The 24,503-nt window shown below is 42.1% G+C and overlaps 1 protein-coding gene across 2 annotated transcripts in view; it reads left to right on the plus strand.

The window, feature by feature from the left end:
* The window catches only part of ABCA4 (ATP binding cassette subfamily A member 4), a 1,737,150-nt gene that overhangs the window by 1,386,393 nt on the left and 326,254 nt on the right, over positions 1–24,503 (plus strand). For both annotated transcript variants that reach the window (XM_069641223.1, XM_069641222.1), the window contains 2 exons: positions 6,254–6,352; positions 13,506–13,695. In XM_069641223.1, the coding sequence (XP_069497324.1) occupies positions 6,254–6,352; positions 13,506–13,695 (289 nt within the window). The remainder of the gene's footprint in view (positions 1–6,253; positions 6,353–13,505; positions 13,696–24,503) is intronic.

The following is a 24,503-nucleotide window of genomic DNA, read 5'->3' on the forward strand; positions in this document are numbered from 1 at the left end:
ACCCGTAGTCATGGAGCATGGGCATACTCTTCCCAAAACTCATACACTCATCATTCTCTTTATCACTCCCCCTATGCCTGACCCTTGTTATGTCGGCTGTGGTTATTTCTTTGACTCCTCCCTTGGAGGAATTCTCACAACAGCGAGAAAAATGTTGTTATTCAACTGTAATCCTGGACACCCCCCTAAACTGGAAAGTCCCTGCACCAGAATCGCATCCACAGTACTTTTCCTTCACCCTTCTCCATGGTTTGTCATCCCTTGCTATTGTTTTTTCTTTGAGCCCCCCTTCGTTTTACATAGGCCCTCGCCCCCACCTGTCCACACTTGTCCCATCTGTCATGTCTTTCGACTACCATAGACTCTTTTCAATCCCTTTAACATCTTTTCTTTGTAATTCTCTAACACAATTCAGCATGTGCTCCATCCTTTCGGCAGTATCTAGCATTTCATCTAAACTCTGATCTCCTTTGCTCCAGATTGCTTCCCTTATTTTGTGCTCCCTCATCTCTAGCATGAATTGATCTCTCACTTGTTCACTGATTGACTCAGCAAAGCTACACTTGTTGGCTTATGCTCTAGGACCTGTAACAAAACCCTCAATGCTTTCACCCCTCTACCTGTTCTGCATCCCAAAATAGTATCTTTCAAGAATTGGACTGAACTTTTTCTCAAAATGTATATCCAACTTTCACAAAATTGTTTAATAGGCATGTAGTGCCTCTCTGCACCCTGATTACTGTGTGTCTGCTTTGACTGCAGTACCAATTTCCAGTTAACCTTTGATGATTCTCCTTCCCTCAAATCCCAAACAATGCATAAGAAGCGCCCTCTTCCTCTCATTGCTGTATGATGGTCCACGATGGTCCTAGAAATCCTCTTTCAATGTATCACATTTTATAAATGGCTCCCAAGGGTTGGGAACACATCATGGTGAAAGGGCTCATGATGCCCCTGTGGAAAAGTGGGAGTGAGTTGCTGTTCATGTTTGGACTCCACTCATATATGGCCACTGTTTTCCCTTCTCACCATAACAGGGTTATGGTTTGTAGTCTTTCTTCCTGGCCACACGTGACTCTGGCAGTGTTGCCAAACTAATGCCTCAGGCTGATTAGTTCAGAGCTTTGCTGAGTCACGCTATTTTCCTCTCCCCTGCTGCTCTCCTTCAGCACCTGACTGGCGTGTGAGTGCAGGCTTGAAGTACAGCTCCTTCATTTCTACTCCTCAAGTGCAAGCAATGCGTTAGCTTAGACATGAGGGACTGTTCCTCTGCCACCCACTTCACTGCTATGGCCCACGCACAGAAGCGAGGGACACCTCCTCTGATCTCTGGATAGGCCAGAAGGTTCAACCCCACATGGTACCATCCCACCAGTGGCAACTCCGGCAACAACATGTCCAACTCTCTACTTGCAGTCTTCCCTGCTCTACTCCTTTCACTTGGTGTATGGCCGGCAAGTGAGATCAAGGACTCACCCATGAAATCGAGGTCCTAATATCGAGCAACCGAAACAACATCAGTGATTTCCTAACCTTTCCTTCTCTTTTAAATTGGCCACTTCAACTTCACAGGGCCTTTTATGACTTCCTTTGTTTCTTGAGCCGGATCCTCACCGTCATATATGCTCTCCACACCTGAACGATAATGCTTAGAATATTTATTCAAGAAGGTACTTTGGTCAGCATTGGTAAAAGCACCAACAAGTAGCCACCTCTTCATCCAGACATTCCCCCACTGCCCTCTCCAGGATCCCCCCAACATTCTTGCAGCTCTCCACTCAGATATTCCACTAAAGGAAACTAGAACCCTACATTACAATACAACATTATTCTACAGATTAGAAGAATATATGAAATTAAGGTATGCATTATTTTCATTAAGTGAGTATTTATATGATAATACATGTCTTGAGATTTGACTATGCATCCAAATATCTTAATTTCCATATCTCCTTTATATTTGCTGCCAAATTACAGGAGTATATCATTAAATAACCTGATTCTGGCAGGTCTGCATTCTCATGGAATATGAAAAAAGACATGCTATTGGTTAGTTTTAACCCTGTTCTGCCCATGCAATAGGTTTAATACAATTATATTTGTATGTTACAGGGTTTACTTCTCTGTGTTTTCCCCAGTCTCTCATCACTGTCACGAACTACATTGAATCTGTCTTCCTTGTCACTATCATTGAGCACATACTTATTTAAAGGGAGACACGTTCTTAACATAATTATGTCAACCACAGCGGGGGGCATCTTTGTAGTCCTGAGATGCAATTTGCATCACATTTGTAGTCCACAGCTTCTAAAGCAAGTATTATCGGATGAATGTTACCTAAGTGCCACCTATGAACAGTTCCAGAAGTTGACACACGTTATAATAACTGCATGGTTTAATGCAGAAAGAACACTACAGAGCATGGCAGATGGCATAGTAGCTATAGGGAACTACACAGTAAGTTGAAAGTTTGCTCTTATTAACAGTATGAAGTAGGGTGTATGCCACACAGCAATTGATGCTCAGTTATAGAGGCATCCCAAATTGATCATGAAGAACGTGTAGGTGTGATTGCATGTTATTGATTTATGGATTCTTTGAATACCAAGCTTTTTTGTATATAATAGTACTTGCAAGCACCGTGTCCACTATCCAACAAAATACATCATCCGCTATCTGATGGTTATCTACAAATGATGGACTAATGCTGCATTAATATTTTAACTTTGTATACGAGATTGATGTTCAGTGATCCAAAAATGCACTGGGTTCGCTGCTTGGCCTACCTACATATGTCAATCCATGTGGACCTTCAATTCAGTAAATCACTGCTTGGCTCTTAAAATGAGTCCCTTCGCTTAAGATTCAATCGCTATACGGCACCCTAAAATTAGGGATTTTCTTAAGTAAACTTACATACGCTAGGCCCACTAAGGCGCCTAGATTCCATATTGTTTCCTGGTGTAGATGGTTCTGATGTTACGAATTAACCAATTGGTCTTTGGTAGGCTTGTCTCGTTTGAAGGCAAACATAGTTAGCTGTTCTTACAGTAAACAGAAATAAACCGAAGCCCAGTATTCTTTAATAGTTTTTTAATATCCACTGTATTGTGAGAACATGTAATGACGCAACCCATTTTGTCAGTTGATGTAGGTCTCCTTTTAGGTGCTAATAATGTCTCACGTGGATTAATCTGAACCTGCTCTTGGAATTATTTATACATTTCTTTGAATAGCCACTTAGAGCTAATAGTTTATCAAGTATTTCTAAATGATGGTAAAAACCCTGTAATTTTGTACTGTATCTTTGTGCTCGTTAAATATGGTTGAAACGTTAAGTTATCTTTTTGACTGTATGGACACTAACTCTGATAGTGAAGCACAGTATGTTGTCAGTATATTTTCCAAAAAATGAGCAGGACAATTTGCCATTCTGATTTTGCATGCAGATGCCTAAGAAATTAATCTATGAGTGATGTTCTGTCTTTGAGAATTGCATGTTGCGATTATAGCCATTGCGCCACATAAAGAATAAGTCAAGGGTTGCAAATTCTCCTTGTCAGATTAAGAGTATATCATCAATATGCCTTTTCCAAATCTTTATGTGCTCTAGAAAATGGCTTTGTTTTAGCATAAATGTATCTTTCTTCATACTCTGCCAGATATTGGCAGACCCTCCCCCGAGAGTTGTGTTTTCGTTCTCGAGGGCATGAGGGAGAAGGTATTATCCTCATCAGCATGAATGAGTGTACAACCGGACATTATCTGACCTCTGAGCTTGGGCAGAGCACACTTCCTCTTTGAGAAACAGTTCTCCTTTAGACAATCAACAATGTTACTCGTTTATAAGACTGAATAGTGTCTGAGCTCTTTATTTAGTGCATTTGATAAAATAAGTGTTTTTCTTTCCTTTGTGTTTGTTACACATTAACAAGCTTTAGCACTAGCCACTGTGTGTCCATACTTCTAATATTTTGTGCCACCTGTTTTTTTAATCTTTGGTTACATCTATGGACACTGTTTCTGTGATTTTCAGGTATTTGACTCAGGTTTGAAACATGAACCTGCATTATTTTCTACACATAAAATGTGTCAATGGTCTGAATTAGTAAATTCGACATATCAGTCTGTTAACGCCTGAATTTGATTTCTTTGTGTTTCTTTTAACCTTGGCAAATAACTTTCTGTATACTTATGTTCAATTTAATGATCTCAATTAGTTTCATTTATTATATTGTCTGCATTCGTGCAATTCATGCTTTTGTAAAACAAATATATATGGGCAAAAAATAGTAAATCCCTTTGTCTCTTTGTGTTTTTTCTGGCATATCAAGTAACAACCAACTAATGTTTTCTTAAAATAAACTAGTGGCTGGACCAAGGTGTTTTTCAATTAATATGACCCTTGTTGACCCAGCCCCAAAGGTAGCAGTTACGTCTCTTTTGATATATTTGTTTACTTGCCCCATACTGCTACTTGTTCTCCAGGGCACACTGAACCCACCGTTTGGTGGATCTTTTTTGTCCTTATAGATATACAATTAGTATACTGAGAGCAAAGGCTGCTGCCCGGGTGGGATCAGTTAGCTGTTCAAAAATTGCATTCTTAAACTGAAGATTTTTCTTCAAACAAATAAAAATATATATGAATTCTACAATAAATCTGATAGGTGCTTTCTTCCATCAACCCACTGAACAATTTATTATGGATAAAATCTATTGCCTCCTTTTGTAGAATGAATGTATAAAGAGCTTAAATACCCTTTGTTACCAAAACGAATTATTTCCATCAAATGGAATGTTTAAAAAAATGTATAACCAATGTAGAAGGTTGTAAGAAGGAACTGGTCTAGTGCCTCAATGATTTGAGAAAGTAGTTCAAACACTTGCATAATGGCTCCAAGCCCCAACCCACAGTCTGAGACAATCAGCCTCCCTGGTGGTTTGGAACAATTTCAAGAACTCTTGGTAGTTAATAGCAATTGGGAGTGTTGCGATTCTCATTATTTAACCAATCAAATTATCTTTTTGTAAAACAATGTCACCCTAGATCAAAACTGGCTGATTCATTAATCATAACCTTAATTTCAGTAATATGGTCTTCCTTAAATCTTGCAATTTTCCTTTACATATAATAAGGTCATATACAATTTCCTCTTGTGGAGCAATCTTCATATCAACAATGGCAATAGGAGGTGGTGGGTTGGAAAATGTTGAAGACTGATGCAGAGGGGATGAGGAAAATGGGGTGGTAAGGTTAGCTGGAAGAGTGGTCCAGGTGGATAGGGGGAGATGACGCAAGGAAGCAATCATAGAGATGAGGTGGGGGAAGACAGGAACAAAGCAGAGAGGGTAGTGTGTAGGGACTTAGAGGAGGTAATGACAACAAGGTCCATCAGTAACACTGAACCAGTCACATCAGGCAAAGAGATTGCAGGATATCAGACCTTGGTTAGTGAGAACCGGAAGGTTCCAATGGGTCAGTTCATCCCTAGGCAGGTCCACTGAGAAGTGGCTGAAGTCCAGGATGTCCTTAGTTTGGATGTGGGATCTCTCTATACCTCTCCTTTATTGTTACGTTCATGGCCCCTTCAACTGAAAGAACCTGGTGCTAAACGAAATTGTGGTGTACTCACTCTGTAAAGTCTACATATAGAGCAGAGACATGAAGAGGGTTTGGGACACCAAAAGGCTGCAATGCCAGGGATGGGGAGGGGACGTAACCCCCTCTCATGGCAAACTCTGCAGACTCGGACATTGACTGCTTAGGACTGAAGGCCTGATTTCACACATCCTGCCAGGGAGACATTGCTTCGGAAAAGACCACCCTGATTGTTTTTATTGCCTGCTGTTTCTTGTTTCTGGGCGGGAGGTCACCAATTTAGTACTTCAGTGAGCCCTAACTGTATACAGTTATGAATATAATACTGAACCAGCAACACTTGGTCATGGCATCTTTCTTGATACCAGGTGTCAAAATAATAATGCCTTTTTACTTTTCAATGTTGTCTGACTACGATTTTATCATGAAGACTTTGCCACCAAGAATATCATTGTGGAATGAGAATGTACTGTTTGTTCTTCATTAATATGACAAATCCTCAATTCTGAAAGCTCTAGCATATGAAGGAAATGCCTATAACTCAGTGACACACTGTTGAGTGCCATTTTTGGCAATGCTAATTTACAAATAATTACTGGTTTAATGCACACGTCTAGTGATTTTATGAACCAATCTTTCTAATTTGTTTAGCAATGAAAGGCCTGGGAATGAGCAGATGGCATGCCTTGCAGATGCCTTTTTGAACAAGCCTGGATTTGGAACACGCTGTATGAAGGACGAGCCGCTATTGTAAGTTACTGGATATGCTAGTGTCTTTTATTTTTCTACAGCTCTGGGAGGGTAGTGTGATCAGCGGCGTACCACAACGATGTTTTCTGTAGTTTACCCTTTTCTACCTCCAGTTGAAAGCTATTGGAAAATCCGGCTATTATTTCAAGAAACAAAAAAAGAAAGGGATTTGGTGGACATTCGTGTATAATAGGACAACAAGGTCCCAGAATGCTACGTTTATCAAAAGTCTGTGCACAACTGATATTTCCCAGAGAAAATTTGCAATATCTAGAAACAAGGCTCTCTCTCCCCAATGCCCCAAGGGTTATGTAAATTAATCACTAGAGAATGGTTGTGAAAACTGGTAATAAAGAAAATAATCTATAAATTATGCAGTTTAAAGGTAGTGAGGAGTCTAATCAAGTTAATATGCAACTGGTGAGTGGAAGATATTGAGTACTTTCCTCTAACAAGTACTGATCTATTAGAATTTCGGGGAATGTGCATACATCTATTTTTGATATATATATAGACATGATGGGAGTTTGTGCAAATGAATGGTGGGTTTGATAAGGATTTGCCCATGCAGCCTACATGGAAGGGCCCCATTTGCTCTTCGACAATTGATTATATATTTGAGGCCAATATTGATATAGATGATATCTGTGGGTTTGACGTTGAGAAAACATCTATGAGTGAGCATGTTTCTTTTAAGCTAACTTTCAAAGCGTTTGTGGTGGCTCCCAAAAGGGATAGGTCAATGTTTGTTAATATTGATGTGAATTTGGCTGGTAACAGACTGGGCCAATTATGTGGTAACCTGCGTAAAATAAATTGGATGATTGCACATAGTTGGCATAACTGGTCTGGAGAAAAGAAAATTAAGACTTGTGATCCTGACGAATTTGCTAATCCACTACTCCAGTGGAATAGGGAGCTTTTTACTATAGCCAACTGGAGACAAAAACCTGTTGAGGGGGACCAGAAAGAGTGTTTGATCAGACCATTAATATCAGGAAAAGGCTTATGAGAGCACAAATTTGGAATGTGAAGAGGAATGGAATTCTTTTAATTAAGGAAAAAATAGAGAATATAAAAAAGATTCAACAAAAGCATAAGAACTGGCTGAAATTCTTCAGACTGCAGTTGGATATTCAAAGAAATCAGGAACAACGTGCAGACATCAGCACCAGTCTGCTGTGTAATGGGTAGCTCACCTTTAAGCACTATTTGGCCAGCCAAAGGAGACAGTGTTAACGCAAGATGTAGTGTGTAGTGGTGAGCTGTGGAGGGTAAATTTCGATAAAGGGGACATTGAAATTGCCATTAGTAAATTGACTAGGTCAAGGGCTTGTGGACCAGACGGGATACACTACACTCTTTTTAAAAATCAGCCAGAACTGTGGTCGAATATTTTATTTACTGTATTTTCACAACTGGCTACTGTGCTCTCAATTCCCAGGACTTGGCAACAAACAATTATAGTGCCTATTTTTAAAAAGGGTAGTCGTGAATCTCCACTAAGTTATAGACCTATTTCCCTCATTGGCACCTCTTCAAAAGTACTGGATGGTTTGAAATGGGCAGAAGTGGAAAACAGGCTGCACATTTTACAAAATGGCTTCAGTAGGGGAATTGGAACAGTATTTAGTGGGTTGGTTCTCTCAGGTCTGCAGCAGGGATGTGTCGACCTTTTTCAACCTGTGCTTATCTGATCTGTGGCTGGAAAGTGAGAATCGGAGGGTAGATCCGCCTAAATTGAGTGGTGTGAGAATCGGCTGCATGGTTTTTGCAGATGATCTCATCCTCATGGATCTATCCCCCATAGGTTTGCAACGTGCTCTAAATGGGGTTTTGAGATTTTTGAATGAAGATAGCCTGATTGTCAATGCAGAAGAAACGAGAATTATGGCACTGAAAAGCAAAAAGAGAAGGGATAATTATGCGTGGACATTAGGCAATAAGAAAGTCGGGGTTATAGACCACTTTGTATACCTTGGATTTATATTTGCCAATAAGAACAGGATGCAATTGGTAAAAGATAAAGTAAGGAGCAAAGCCCTGGTGCCAATATCTTTAATGATGGTGGTGAGATCTAAGATGTGTGCCTATTCACTGGTTCCCCTGATACCATTCTATAGTGTTAAGGTTATTCCTGCAGTTCTTTATGGGATGGAGCTCTTCTCCTGGAGTAAAAGGAAATGATTTGATATAATGGATGGGAAGATCTGTAGAGCTGTATTGGGGTTCCTAGTCTCAGTCCCACTCAGCATTATAAGACTAGAACCTGGCCTACAAACTTGGTGGTCGATCGTACAAACTAGGAAAATAGGTTTGCTCAGGAAGGTCAAAGAGGGATCGGGCCCCATGGTTTGTGCCAAGTTAGGGGAGGCTGTAGAAAGGATATCCAACATCTTTTTATCTAATTTTGGGGACACGTGAGGCAATCATGAATGTTATGGGGATCACCTTGAACACCTCCAAAATGATAATTAAGGAACAAGTGTGATTGTGGCATATAAATTAAGATGGTTTTGATCTTTCAAGGTTGGAATTGTATTAGGATGTGATTCACTGGTATACCAATGTGAGGGGGATGCAAATGTATATTAGGACATTTCCATCAAATCGGGGTCGGATGTGGTACTTGAAATTTCAACTAAATTGTCTTCATACCCTTTAGGTAATTGGCCCAAGGATAGGCCTAGCTAGAGAAGAGAGAATCTGCAGGTTATGTCAAATGAAATGGCCGGAATCCCTCTATCATATGGTTCTTGAATGTCCTTCATTTCTACAGCATAGAATATTATTTTTGGGGAAAAGTGCCCATCAACTGAGGCTGTGATTGCTGCTGAACTGTGGGAGAGATTAATGATTTTTGCACTTGCAGCTTTCTTAAAGGTGATCTGTGGGGAATTGTGTTTAGAATGGCTCAAGGTATTCTGAGAATTTGATGCAGATGGAATTTTATGTTAAAGGAATCGAAAATGTGCTTTTTAACAATGTGATTAGGGTGCTATTAGTATTTATTTAGTATGTGTCTCTGAATGATGAAGGTTCAATAATTTACTTCTGCTGAAGTCTACTTTTTAAGGGACAATGACATTTTAACTGGCATCAATATTATACATTTTAAGCGGTTCACCAAGAAGGCATCAGAGTAACGGGGACTTAATCCTGACTTATTTGGAGTAAATCAGGTTTCAGAGTACATCAAAGTTGCTTAGAGTATTTTCTTTTGTGAATCATATAGTTATCGCCAGGCTTAAATCAAAGGTCGACCAGAATTACTCAGAGTAACGTCGTCTGTGAATCAAATAGCCATCCCCAGTCATAAGTCACAGGTAAGTCAGGGTTATTTAGAGTAACTTCTTCTGTGAATCGAATAGCCATCCCCAGTCATAAGTCACAGGTAAGTCAGGGTTATTTAGAGTAACTTCTTCTGTGAATCGAATGCCAATCCCCAGGCATAAGTGACGGGTAAGTCAGAGTTACTCAGAGTAAATTCTTTGTAGATCGAAAAGCCATCCTTAGATATATGTCAGGCGTATGTCAGAGTTAATCAGAGTAACTTCTTTGTGAATCGAATAGCCATCCAAAGTCATAAATCACAAGTAAATCAGGGTTGAACACAGTAACTTTTTCTGTGATTCGAATGGCCAACCTTAGGCATACGTCACAGGTAAGTCGGAGTTACTCAGAGTAACTTCATTGTGACTATAATAGTCATTCCCAGGCATTAGTCACAGGTATGTCAGGGTTACTCATAGCAACTTCTGTGAATCGAATGGCCATCCCGAGGAATAAGTCACAGGTGGTCCAGGGTTAGTCAGAGTAATTCTTTGTGAATCAGCCCCTATGAACTTTACCATGTAGCTAGCTGATAGGAATGCTGTTGGGAAAAAAATTGATACTGTACATAGATGTTAAATGAAGGGATGTTTTTTTAAATGTTTTACAGAATGTAATTTTTTGTGTATGTGGATGTTAAATGTTTTTTGTAATGACAAAAGTTTATTACTCACTCACAAATATGACGTGGAATGGCATTGATGTAGGGGAGTAGGGGAAATGGTAAAGGCAAAGCACTGTGCAGAAACTTCAGGATTTCAGTAAGGAGGGAAATAAGCAGCTCGCTGCGGCTGGTGGATATATCTGGTGTCACTGAGTTGCATCATTTATACATCGTGCCTCACTTCCTTCTACCAGGCAGCTTTGTGGGTCTCATGCAAAGCTTTGCTTGCACATGGATTCAAAAATGCAAACCAGCACCCAATGTCTTAGGGTCATGTCAATTTAATAGAATCTTACCTCAGAAAGGTGCTTTAGATCACCAACACAAGGCTCTCCCTGAACGTTCATCAGACACAATGGGTTTGCTCGCTATGGACTTCAAGCTAATTTTAATTGACAACCGGTGAAATATACATGGTCCATGAAAAAGCTTCAGGTATATGATTTTGAAACATTTACATTGGAGCAAATTAAGAGATGCCCGTAAGCATCTCCGATTTCCATCTGGTACTTTATACCTGACACCCAAAGCCTACACTTTAAAAGTCATTCTTGTAGACAACCACATGGTCAAATTACAGCCAGATGTGAGACGTTTGACCAAGGATGATCGGGGAAAAGTTCTGATGGTCGTCGGAGAGTTGGTTATTTCAAGTAAGTTCGGATTAGGTTGATTTACGATATTTAACTGGGTGTATTACTCTATAGAAATGTTTCAGAAAGTTGGAAAAGCAACTCACCCACAAACTCTCTTCTACTTGTTGTGGTCACAGGCTCTTTTTTTGGGATATTGCTCATGTGTTCTGCACTCACCTCTGACGTGGCTGGCCTGCATGACACAAATTCGAATCTCAGCAGGACTGGCTCAGCTCTTCATCCTTCCATGGTGGATTGGTTGAGTACTATTAACTTGGGTGATACAAATGGCTATAGATATTACAGTAATTAGAAGACGGTGAAATGTGGCATTTAGTGGTGTGTGAAAACCTGATACATGGAAAGGAAAGGTTTCCCCTAGCCAGGCCGTGGACCCTAAAGGCCTGACCACTATTGTCACCCTTCTGTACTCACAGCCTAATATTGGGTCTGCCAGAATCAGTGTACATGGTTCAGTGTTACAAACATTTTAAAGTTAGGGTGAGTGTGGTGAAAAATAAAATGTACACCAAGCCCAGTGTGGATTATGTACTAAGTGATTCAATAATTTGGCATTTATATAGCGCTGCGAACCCTCAGGTACCTGAGCGCTGCTTATTATTACCCACAGTGTGTGGTGCTCATTTATCGACCTTGGAAAGATGAGTTTGGCCTTGCTGGGATTCGAACCTGCGTTAGCAAGCTTTGCACGAGCGCTCTGCTCGCTGTGCCACTTGACCGGCAAGCAGACAACTCTCTTATAACCGATCTATTAGTCAAATATCAAGAACTGTGGTCATTCTAATGCTCCCAAAAGCTGATTTTATGCAAGGCAGGCTGGAACCCTCACTGGTGCTTTTTGTCCCTTCCCCTGTGTCACAGCAGTATTATGAAAGACTCCATCAGAGTGTATCAGACTGCCCATCTTGGAATAATGACCTTCTATCATTCTAAGTTTTGCTAATGTGATTTGATCAGTAAGAAAAGTGTAACATTTTTACCAAGACTAGAATATATACTGGAAGTGACTATGAGTATTGAACATAGAAACATTTTAAAAATATCAAGTTTAGCACAATTAAATATTTTCCTTTTCTTGGGGGGGCGTGGAGCTCCATTTGCAAAAAAATCTCTTTTTCCCCTCTAGTTATGTATTTTTCAGGAACTGCTGGGGTGGCTTTAGCAAACATGCACTCGGCAATGCTATTCTGACCCTCATAGTAAGAGACACTATGGGCCTCATTACGAGTTTGGCGGTGTGGCAATAAGGTGGTGGTAATTCCATTACCAACACTTTTTTTGTCAGAAACGGAATTACCTCAATTTTTCCCGCACTGCCAAATTACATGTTTTCCTGGAATTAACACTGGTGGAAATACCGAGTGGTAATTCTGCCGATTTTGGGAGGAAAAGTGAAGGATTTTCTCCAGCATCACGCTGGAAGAAATCATCCACTTTTCCTCCCAAAATCGGCAGAATTATAACTCAGTAATTCTGCTGATGGTAATTTTGCCAAAAATTACCAATGGAGCACTTTGGACTCCACAAATGGGGTCTAACAACACCCTAAAGCCACTTGTAATCCCGTCGTAAACCCAGAGGACCGAGTGGGGTAGCAGTATCCGATTTTGGCAGTGATTCGGCAAAATTACCAGCGAATTACCGGCAAACTTGGAATGAGGTCCATCGAGAGAGACAGGGAGAAAAGGTGAGCACAGAGAAAGGGTGAGCAGGAGATAGATAGGGAGAGTGTTGGTATACTGGCTATGTGTTTCCCAAGGTGCAACATTGCCGGGGTAAAATATATGATATTGTGCCTAGAGTGGCGAAACACCTGATCGCAATCTGAAGCTGGTCCTATGTGGCATCTGAGAAGACGTAGGCCCTCGCTAGGAATACACCACTGTGTCTCTGCAGCCATGCCAATCATAAAAAGGGATATTTCCGCTAAATGGTGGTTAATCACAATCCCGGATAGTGACCCCTAGAAGGAAAATATGGAAAAAGACGTATTTGCAACAAAGAGTGGGTAAAATAATGTGTCGCCCCAATAAACACAGTAAGATTTTGGAAAGGTGGGAGGAATTGTAGTAAATGTAGCCCACGGAAGGGATTGTGTGAAGAATTCTTGGGAAGGTTTCGAATCGTACAGGATTGCCGGAGTCCAAATACTTTCACTGATGATGATTTTCCTGAAGGGGGCGGTTTCACACATATGTCCAAAATGTACAGTTTGTTTTTCCCTTAACATTAACTGCTGGTTAAAATGCCTGATCACCGATCTACTGTACCAAAATATGTCCTATTTTCACTGTTTTTCTGAAAATATCAATACACGTTTATAAAAGAAAATAAACAGCTTTATCCGAGATGGTTGGTATTTTGGAGAGGAAGTGATAAACACATAAAAGGAAAAGCAAAAAAAACCTTATTAGGATCTGTGTCTCATTGTGAAGACTTATAATTTAGCCAGAAGATCATTGCTTTAAACTGCAAGTTTTTATCTAATTTTGTTTTCTAGGAAATACCCTTGCAAGAATACTTCAAATGAATGGATCTTGCCTCAAGTTTCTGCCAGTGTCACCAATTTGCTGTTGACCCACCAGTGGACTCCAGACAACCCCTCACCGTCCTGTCAGTGCAGCTCCAGAAACAAGCTCATCATGCTCCCAGAGTGCCCCGAGGGTGCTGGGGGGCGCCCCCCACCTCAGGTACCGTATTGGTCAATTTACGGGAGGATTTTGGTCGTTTCTCATTCCTGCTCATTAAGTGAACAAGAAATATGGTCAAGAACTGCATCCAAATGCAGGTACCTTGGGGGATATTTAAGAAGCAGGATTATAATCATGGGTGTTGCTGAACAGAATAACCCTTCTTTCCTCGTGGCTGTCTTAGTCCACTTGTTTACAAATGAGTGGTAGAAAGTAAGGGTCTGGGAAAAACCCTCTTCCTCTCCCCATGAAAATAACCTGACACGGTATCAGACCAAGAAGTAATATTATCCTGTGTATATCGCCCGGCCTGCCTCTCTAATACTCACCTTCCCTGCTAATGAGATAACCATTCTGTTTCCCTCAAAACCGTTTGCTGCCTGTGATGGCCTGCATTATGCCAGTCCATGCAGCATCAGCTGCGGTGCCATCCTCAACTCCTGTTAGGGCGGATTGGTCCACAAGCAGAGCTTAAAGCAAGGCATTCGAGACTATTGCATGGGCCAGCCAAAGCTCAATGCTGACCCAGTGGTAGGACAGTGTATCAAGACTAGACAATATCTGTGGATGGGAGTGAGAAAGGAACTGGACTGAAGTATATGGCCAAAGCGGGCTGGGACCTCCAGTGGAAAGGGCACAGGAAAAGGCGACACATACAGCAATAATAATACTGTTATGACTTTCAGTACTGGCAGTAGGAGCAAAACATAAAGGTTGGAATCATGAACAGAAATCATGGTACAATGCATTTGATCAGTCGTTAGGCATGTGCCAGCAGAACAGGTGACAGAGAGAATAATGAAGAGAACTAAAACAAACCACCATTGAAGAAATGCACGTTTGACTTCTGGAATGGGAACTTACCGGCGTCTCTGCTGCCCGTAATATCCCAATAATACCGGTATATCGGACCGCGGAAACGGTAAGGCAGTTTTGCCAGTATCCCGCCGGAATCATCTTAGCGGGATGGGAAAGCACACTGAAAGCTGATAGAGAAACACGGTCTGTCCGTGGGTTGAGGGATGAAAAGGCTGTAAAGCCTGAAACACACACAGTAAAATACTCTTGCTCACGCTTACACTCATTCACACACAAAAGCGTGTGCATAGACGCAGACACTCTGAAAACCCTTGTGCATACACACACACACACGCGCGCGCGCGCGCGTATGATTTATAGTTAAGCGCCACGCATACATAAACTTTTGAAAATGTACCTTTGGTATCACACCATCGTCATCTCATCTAGCACGGAGGCAGTGCCGTGGCATAGATTGGCTGGCAATCAGTGCCCTGGAACAATTTGAACTCAAGGGACACGCACTCGGCAGTGGGAGAACACCTGATTGCCCAGCACACCAAAGCATAATCCTGAGTGCTCCTTTTTTTAATAAAAAATAAAAATAAAGCACCAGCTACCAGGGCAGCCTTTTGGGAACCAGGGGGCTCACTGGAGACATAGGGAGGAAGGATTAGGAAATGGGGGGGGGGCGACGACCCCTCTCCCAACACGGGCACTGCCTTTGCATGGCTGGCTATCTTCTTTCCCTCTACTATTATGGTCGATGCAACGCTTGTGCCTCTTTTGTTTAATGTTTACGTGTATCCTCTAGCAGGCTCGATTAATTGTTTTAATCTTTTTTTAACATACTCACTGATATCAAATCCTCCCATGTTTGGGTGGGAGCCGATTGTTGCACCAGTAGCCACTATAGTAGAAGAAGTGGTTCAATCAATGCGCCTCGTTACAACTATGGCGGTAGCCGTGCCGATAAAAACGGCACGGCTGCTGCCGGAGTTGCATTTTTTCCAGCATCTGCAAATGGGCAAGAACCGGGTCATGCCGAGCTCGGCGGACCCGGTAATTGCCCATTTGCGGGTGCCAGAATCAAGGGTGTCCCGATCCCCATTCTGCCCCATAGGGCTGAATGGGGATGGGGACGTCGGATGCACCGGCACATGCAGAGTTGTGTCGGTGCATCCGACGTGCCATTACACCCGCCAGGAAAAACCCACCCGGAAAAACAGAGCACGTAGTATGGCGGTCCCGGAATTACGGTACCGGCATGCTTACCGGTACCGTAGTTACCGAACAGCCGTGGTTGTAATGAGGCCCAAAGTCTCGAAATACTCTGACGCCTGGCCTTTTGACCTCCAACTTTAAGAACCTGTCCATCACAAAAGAAATGTGGATGCTCTGTGCACTCCATTTTCTGACTGAAACCGCAGATGGGGGGACTTTTGGACTTAAGGGCAACCTTCAGACATATTACGCTTTTTGAAACACCCAAATCAGACATTTCATTGCCACATCACACCACTGTTTTGTCAACCAAACTAACCTGATTCAGGTCAGATACATAGGCTGTTGTTTCACCACTGCAGGCCTCCTTGCCATACAACAGTGGTCAAAGCATATGCACCTGCATTACTTGCCCACAAATCCCACGGGTGCACTTGCCGCAACCACAAAAGCATTTTAGGGCACTGAATACCAAAAGCGTTGATGGTCTAGCAATTAGAACCCTTGACTCGGAAGCAGTGCTTTAAGGGGTGTAAGAAATTGAAGGGAACCCTAATTTGGGGGCATGACTTGCATGATGGGCATGGCCTGAAGACGAACATGTAAAAATGGTCTGGCCTACATAGCACACAACCTGATCTAAACAGTAATAGGACTCACAGCGGCCAATGCCCACATAGAAAAAAAACCCAGGAAATCCTCTAGAAAGAGAAGAAACCACACTCGCCCCATCACTGACCTCCTTCTGCATTGCTTGAATCCGTCCCGAACCTCCGAAGACAGTGACCATAACTCTGATTCGCAAGAAATCCTGTGTTCACTGTACTGGCGTTAGCCAACTTCCATTCAAAATCAAACATCCCGCTGCAGGCAGAAATTTTGGAAAACCTAATCCCCTAAAGATTTCAAGCCTGCAGAGAGCACAACTCTTTCTGACACGATAATCCATGAGGCTTTAGACCATCGAAAGACACTAAAACAACACTGCTAAACATTTGGATGGAGATACTAAAACACCAGGATGACAACAAAGCAGTCGGCCTCAAACAACTTGACTGGCCGCTAGCTTACAACGCTATCGACCACAAGATTTTGCAGCTAGAACTGCAGTTGAACACCAGCATGTCAGGATATTACTAGAATGCATACCCTCTTCTCTGAATAACTGCACTGCACAAGTATCTCTGGGTCATTTGACATGACCCCAGACTAATGAGATGTGAGGTGTGACAAGGATCAACACTAATCATGTGGCTCATTAACATGTACCTGAGGCTGCTAGTATCCCCTGAAAATTCCCATTTGATGCCCGACAGACAAAGACACCTTAGGCTTGGTGATCTGTGCGCTGCAGAGCAGATTAGTTCACCGAGCCCAAGGCGTTTTTTTCCGTCTGCGAAACTGGGGTCTTGGTGTTCTAATCTGCTCTGTGCATTGCAGAGCAGATTAGATCACCGAGCCCCAGGCAACAAATGGAATGTAACTTCCTCTCCTGACCCCTCGGGAGGGGTCACGAGAGGAAGTTAGTTTGGAGACACTGGGTTTCTTGCAGCTGTGACTGACAGAAGTGCCAGCCAGTCACAGCATTGCGCAAACTGGAGTTTGCGCGATGCTGTGACTGGCTGGTACTTCTGACAAAAAACAAAGGGAGCCTACTACTGGAAAAATAGAAAAAAACATTGATCATAGTTTTGTATCTGATTCACTTAGATTGGGGATTTTCTTTCATTGTCCCACTTACCATCATCGAATGTAAAAACACTCTCTGTACACATAGGAAAAAATAAATATGTTTTCTGTATTATTTCTTCAGTAAGTTAAATAATATGTCATGGGTTATATTTGCACCTTGTGATGAAGGTAAAACCATATTTTACAAAATGTAAACACAAAATACATTCATCCATATACCAATATTTCAAGTAAGCAAGTCTCTAAGTTTTTGGAGAAAGTAGAGAAGAAGAAAGAAACAGTGAATGGTAGGGTGAAAGTGTAAGACCTGCGGTAGAGCTAAAAGGAGAAAGAAGAACAAATTAGCATACTGAAACAAATTCTGTGGGGCAATAGTGTTGTTCCATATTGACCTCCATCTTGGGTGATGAATCTTCTGTCAGTCATAGCTGCTTGACTTTATCATGGCAGTTTGCTCATCTCCCATTGCTGCTGCGGCCGTGGTGGGATAATGTCCCTCTGTGGCATGGTGGGACCGGGGGCCCCGTCAGGGCCCAGGCTCAGCCTCACTTTTTGGAGACCGCCAGGGCTCGACCTCGGATGGCCCCGGCCCATTTAAGGAACTGTTCGGAAGTGAACAACCTCAGGAACTGTGCCTTCCATCCTCCCCACCAATGATCTCATAATCTTAATTATCCTCTCCTGTAATTATTTATAATTATTCGGTAGGTGATTGGCCAGGAAAAACTGAAATACACCCATAGCATACTTTAATAATGGTCTGGAAACCCCCAGTTTAAGCAAATATGGTAGGCCGGGAAATCCCAGACTCCATAACGGAAATAGTCAAAGTAAATGGCAAAACCCACTTTATTAACAAGCCACACAAAGCAGGGACAGCATAAATGTAAATACTGTCTTGAAGCTCTAAGCTTTTCTCAAGCATGACAGTAGTTTAAAAACAGATAATACATCATCATTGACATCACATCACAATCTTGGTTACAAAAACCTACAATGTATGGGGAGTGGTTAAGGGAATTGTATACATATGTAAACTACAGGGATTAGTCTTTTCACTGGCTATACTTTATCTGATGGCTCCAACTGTAACACCCTCTAACTTGATAATAAAGAATACATGTCATCTTTAAAGTAGTACATTTTTCAATGCAACATATACGGGGCAACACAGCACTGAGAATTTCTATTGGTTGGTGCCTTACTTTCCAACCTTGAACAATTGACAGGTCATCTACACATGAGCCAAGGGGAAGAAAAACTCAGGACCTGTGTTCTTCCAATTAAATTATACACTATCCCTTATTCCAGGCTATGAGCCAAAGTAACCTCTTTGTAGTTGAACTTCCTGGGCACCTTTGCATCTGAGTATATGTAGGGAGTTTAGGCAGGTGTTTATCTGTGTCTGGCCTTAATGAATAGACCCTGTTCTTGAATTATGGGCTCTGTGTGAGAGGACCATGTTCTGACTTATTTCACCCTGCATTTATTGAGGTTTTACCTTTCTAACCACTAGAGACTTGGTCTATCCGTTCTTCATAAAGCTTTGGCTTATAATTAAATGGCACCTGACGTTCAAAGGCTAGTTGTTCTTTGATAAATCTTAGAGAAATATGTATTGTGCCTTGGGAATTGTTATCTCATTTTCTCTTCTGGACTGCCCAAACCCTCCCTAATCTTCCAGTAACCTTGGAAGGGGCCACACAACTACTGCCTGCGCCCTGCATGACTGTGTATTTCAGTGAATTCAGCAGTTTAAGTTTTCATGAAGCCTAAAGGTCTTCTATTCATTTCAATAGATGCTGCGACTTCCATTTTAGAAATGATGGCTACTGATTAGTTACATTTCTATGTTTGCAAGCCATATACATATATCGTTTGTGTTGCATTTAAGCATATACATTGCTTACGTTATGTTCTTTGTATCTATATGATTGCAAGTGATATTCTTCATGTATAAATGCATAATTGACCTAGTGCATGTTCTTCGTGTTGTGTGCACGTGTGCTTCATGGCTAATGGTTGCGTGCATATTTCTATCGCAAATCTGGTAATTCTCATCATCTTTAGCTAACATTGGTTTCGTCATTTGCTCCACATCTTTGCGGTATGGGTGATGCAGCTGTCTCAGTGAACAGCATTTCTGGCTTTTACGGTATAGGGTGGGCATGGGACAGTTGCCATAAATTACGTATTCATCTGTCTCTCAACATTCCCTCCATGATCGAATTTTCAACCACACCCTCATTCTTGCCTTCCTCTGCACAGGATACCTTGGGTAGCCATATTTTACTTATCCCCCTCAATTCACCAGCACGTTTTATGTGTTTGTCCACACTCCAGAACATATAGCAGCACTCCCCTTCCAGTGCAAAATACCCATTGTCCAATGTAATTGCAAGGGTCCTGGAGATAAGTACATTTTGACCCTGAAGGGACGATAAGGTTTTCTCTTATGTGGATGTGAGGTAGGTTGTCGGTATGTGTATATTCGTGTGCTTGAGCATCCACATGTATTACTATTTGCATTCCTTCTGCCTTTTTGTCAGAATTGTTGCATTGGTTTATGGCTATTCTCAAAGTGCTGAAGCCTAGTAGTACTAGTACCAGTAAAGCCAGTACTATTTTGAATGTGTTAGCCAGCCAGGAGGGGATCCAGGGGTATAGTCAAGAAAGCCAGTCATCATTTAGAATGTCCTCCACCTCCTTGTTCATTTTTGTATGTAGATCTGTTAACAGAGTTAATGCCTCTGTGAGGTTCCCATATTCCTAATCGTGGGTGGGAAGGCACGTGCAGCAAGAGGGCCATTTTCTGCACATACTTCACCTTCATAGGCCATTATCAGATCAAGGACATACCTGTTCTGGAGAGTCATGAGTCTTATTGCCCTCAGCTCCTCTTTTATGGTGTTAAAGCCCTTCACTGTTTTGTTGATTGTTTGTAACAACTTGTGTCTTGTGATTTGCAGCCACTTTGCGTTTTTAGTAGTCTGTAATCTGGGGAGGATAATAGCAGAGAGAATCACTGTCGTTATACTGAACAATCTGTGTCCATCTGCTATGTCCACGAGGGCCTGTTCTGATTTGCACTCTTTTGTAGGGTTTAACATCACTGTGGTGCAGCCAGGTATGCATTCCTTGCACTTTTGCAGCTGTGGGACTCAAACACTCCACTAAGTAAGGTCCTTCAAAATGTGGCTTGTGCAATCGCTGCACAAATCTTTAATGATTACCTTGTCTCGCATATACAACAATAGGGGTTTTCAAACTGTTGCACAAACAATTTGTTCATTGTCTTGATAAATCTTCTTTGATCTCCCTGCCATGCAGGAAGCTATTGAGACATAAAAGCAACACTCACCATCAAGGCAGCCAAGTAATCATGCATTTCCTTTCCAAGTACCTTTGCAATACTATGGGCATCAGTTTGCACTCTAGTGGAAGGAGGAAGAGGTACACGCATATGGCATCCCATCACCAGCTCGTGAGGAGTCGGGTGATTGGCTGAACTGGGCTGATTATGTCATGTAAAGAGGGCTTGTGGTAGGCAATAGAGCCATCCTTTTTTCAGGATCACTTTTAGCTTTTCAATGTGTTCTTTGAGGAGGCCATTGAAGTGCTCACAAAGACTGTTGGCTTACAGGTGGTAAGAGGAAGAGAATTTGTGCTTAGTTCCCAAAAGAATCGTGATGTGCTTAAAGACTTAATTGATGAAATGTGGTCCATTGTCAGACCGGAACATTCTGCACACTCCCCACCTCTGGAAGACCTCATATACGAGGAACTTCGCAGCACATGTGGCATCAGCATGTGTTCATGGATTGCCTCAACCTATCAGGAAAAAAGACACACAACTACTTGCATATATCAGTAGCCCTTACATATCTGAAGCATATCTACGTAGTCAATATGCAAATTATGGAAGGGTCCAGTAGGATGGGGTATTGCTTCTCTCATCCTTTGCAGTGTGTGCCCCACAGTATACTGTTGGCAGGTCAAGAAATTTAAAATAAAGGCAGCAACATATTTTGCGATATTTGAGCTTGAAACATTCTTCCGAGATCTAAGTTGTAAAACACTCTTGTGTTGTATTTGCTGGGTGGTGTAATTGATCTAATGCTACTTTAAGCAATCCCAGGGGCATATTTGGTTTCCCGGTGGTGTCCTGCCACCACGTTGCATCTGTGGGGATCAATGAGCATCCAGTTCCACAATATTTTCTCTTCTGGTGGGGCTTGTCCCTGCAACTCAATAATTTGGGCTATGGGTAGTGTACTAAAATCATCTTTCATTACCATATTTTGTGCTTGTGTGTATTTATTTGGTGCAGTATCAAATTCAGATATTTCAGGCAAATATGCTGTTTTTTTCGCTTCTAAATCAACACCCTTGTTGCCACAAAAAATGAAGGCCGTACCATTAGTGTGGGCTGCACACTTCAAAATGGCGATGGCCGATGGGAGCTGTAGTGTGTTATGAGCCTGTCCAATAGTGGCACATGTTGCACTGGCATGCCATCTGCGCGTAAGAAGCCACACCTCTTCCAACGTAATAGTCCTGCATGTACTTTTGACATCATTTAGGCAGAATCAGAATACACTGTTACTGCCTCTTCTGCGTTTCAAGTGCCAAAATGGGCACTACCAATTCTGCTGCTTGTGCTGACAACTGCAGAGGCAATCTTGCACTTTCCACTCTCTCAAAGTTGCCATTCAGTCTTACTTTTACCACTCCTGTGCCTGTGTGCCTTTCACCTGTGCTTTGTTCAATTGACGATGAACTGTCAATGAAGAGGGTTGATCCCCCTCCTACGGCATTTTCTTTAAAGTGTGGTATCTCATCACAGTACTCAGTTTACTTGGTGGAATCCTGCACATTATCTCCTTCCTCTTCTGGCTTTGCTACAAATCTGACTGGATTCACTACTCTGCACCTGACAATTTTGATCACTGGAATTGATATAATTACCTCATAACCAAAGGCTCTCTGTGTGGTTAATGTACTTTTAGGCTTTTCAAGGATGGCAAAGAGGGCATGTTCTACATATAGCGTTATTGTACAGCCCATTGTAATACTGGCAGATTTTTCAATTGCAAAGGCTGCCGCCACCAATGTTTCTTCACTTGGATACTGACCTCCCACTACTGGATCTAGGATCCCACTCTAAAATGCTAGTAGTTAGTGTCCCAGGGTAGTTTTTTGTGAGGACTGCTGTCATTACTGCTCTATTTGAATGGGAGAATAGAAAGAATTCTGCACTGGACTCAGGTATCCCTAACATGGGTGCTGTGCATATTGACATGTTTAACTCATCAAAGGCTTCTATAATATCACCTGTCCATGCTATGTCACTGTCTCTATGTGCATCCTTGAGTCCTTTTTAGAGTGGTCTGACATATGTACTGTAGTCAAAGACCCATGTCCTGCTGTAAGTACAAAGGCCCAGAAACTGTTGCATTTCCCACACTGTTTTTGGTCTGACTGTTTCATAATTGCTTCTGCTCTCTCAGGGGTCACTTTCCTTCCTTTTGGGCTTATTAACTGACCTATGTACATGACTTCTTTCTGGCAATATTGTAATTTCTCCTCGTTTACTTTATACCCATTCTCTGGCAAGACTGTCAATAACTGTATTGAATCTTTCCTGCACTGTTACTCTGTCTCACTTTACACCAAAACGTCATATACATATTGTATCACTATACTGTCAAGGTGTACGTGCACTCAGTTGAGGATTGAGGGGGACTCATAGGACCCCGGAGGAAGCCTTGTATGTTTCCACTTGGTCTTCATGAAGGAGGATCAAAAAGAATGCATTTTTTAAATTGATCAAAGTGAAATATTGAGCTCTGGACGGGATATTACACGATGGCATGGCTCGGTTTGGGACCAATGGGAACTCTGCTTCAACAATATTGTTTAGGGGCGTAGATCCTGAATAAATGTCCATGACCCCACCCATCGATTTCTTTACTCGGTACATCGCTGTGTTGCTTTGGGATTCTGATGGCACTAGCATTACTTGTTGCACTAAAGTAGAAATGGTATAATAAATTCCCTCATATGCTTCTCTTGACATTGGTAGTGTCTTACCCACGGCAAAATAGCTGCTGGTTTCAATTTAATTTTGACTGCCCCTACTCCTTTTAGTAGGCAGACATCATATGAACTACTGGTCCAAAACATGCTTGGTGCCTGTGCCAAATCTTCCTGGAGGAAAGACAGTGGGCTTCATTACGAGTCCGGTGGTAACCCTGCCAGTGTTACCGGCGGGTTGCCGCCAGACTCATAATGATTTACTGGCGCCTGACTTCCCGGTGCCACAGGGTCATTACGAGTCTAGTGGCCAGGACGTCAGGTGCCAGTAAAAATGTAAGTCCCCATTCCCATAGAGTCCTTTAGGACTCTATGGGAGTGGGGACACAGAAGCACCAGCACCATTTATAACAGTGCCAGTGCTTCAATCACCAGTCTGCCTACCGTGGCCTCTGCACCGGGCAGGGTCAGACCTGTTCGGCACAGCAGCCATGGCAGGCAGACTCGTAGTTTGTCGGTCTGGAATCAAGGGTGCCAGTGAGCTTACCAGCACCCTTGATTCCGGACTGGCAAACTTAAAATGAGGCCCAGTATCTTTTTTATCAATTACATTTTCTGTGGCACTTCTCTGTTCTCAATTTTAAGCTGGTAGGTAAGGCTTATATTAAACATGACCTTGTCATCTGAGTCATCACCTGTAAATAAGTCTGCATCTGTCAAGTCAGACAATCTGAGTCCCTCATCAAGAGTTATCACTGTCCTCCAGTTTATTCCCTCATCATCAATACCATGAAAATCACCCTGTCTTCTGTCACTATTGTAATCACTTGTCCTTCTTCCTCATCCATGGGTACTTTTGATCTGAACAAAAGCTCTACGGGTAGCCGCAACGGTTTGCCTCTTATTCTGGGAAGCCATGCTAACAATATGTGTACTCCATAAAGCAAGACTTCCAGGTCCAATGGCAAACCCCTTTGCGCCTTCTGGCCATAAAATGCTGATATTAATTCTTGTACATTTATATAATGAATCCCTGGAGCAGAACCTATTATTCCCTG

Source organism: Ambystoma mexicanum, chromosome 1q (assembly GCF_040938575.1).
Source record: "Ambystoma mexicanum isolate Mex_15411 chromosome 1q, UKY_AmexF1_1, whole genome shotgun sequence".
In the NCBI taxonomy this organism is placed as follows: domain Eukaryota; kingdom Metazoa; phylum Chordata; class Amphibia; order Caudata; family Ambystomatidae; genus Ambystoma; species Ambystoma mexicanum.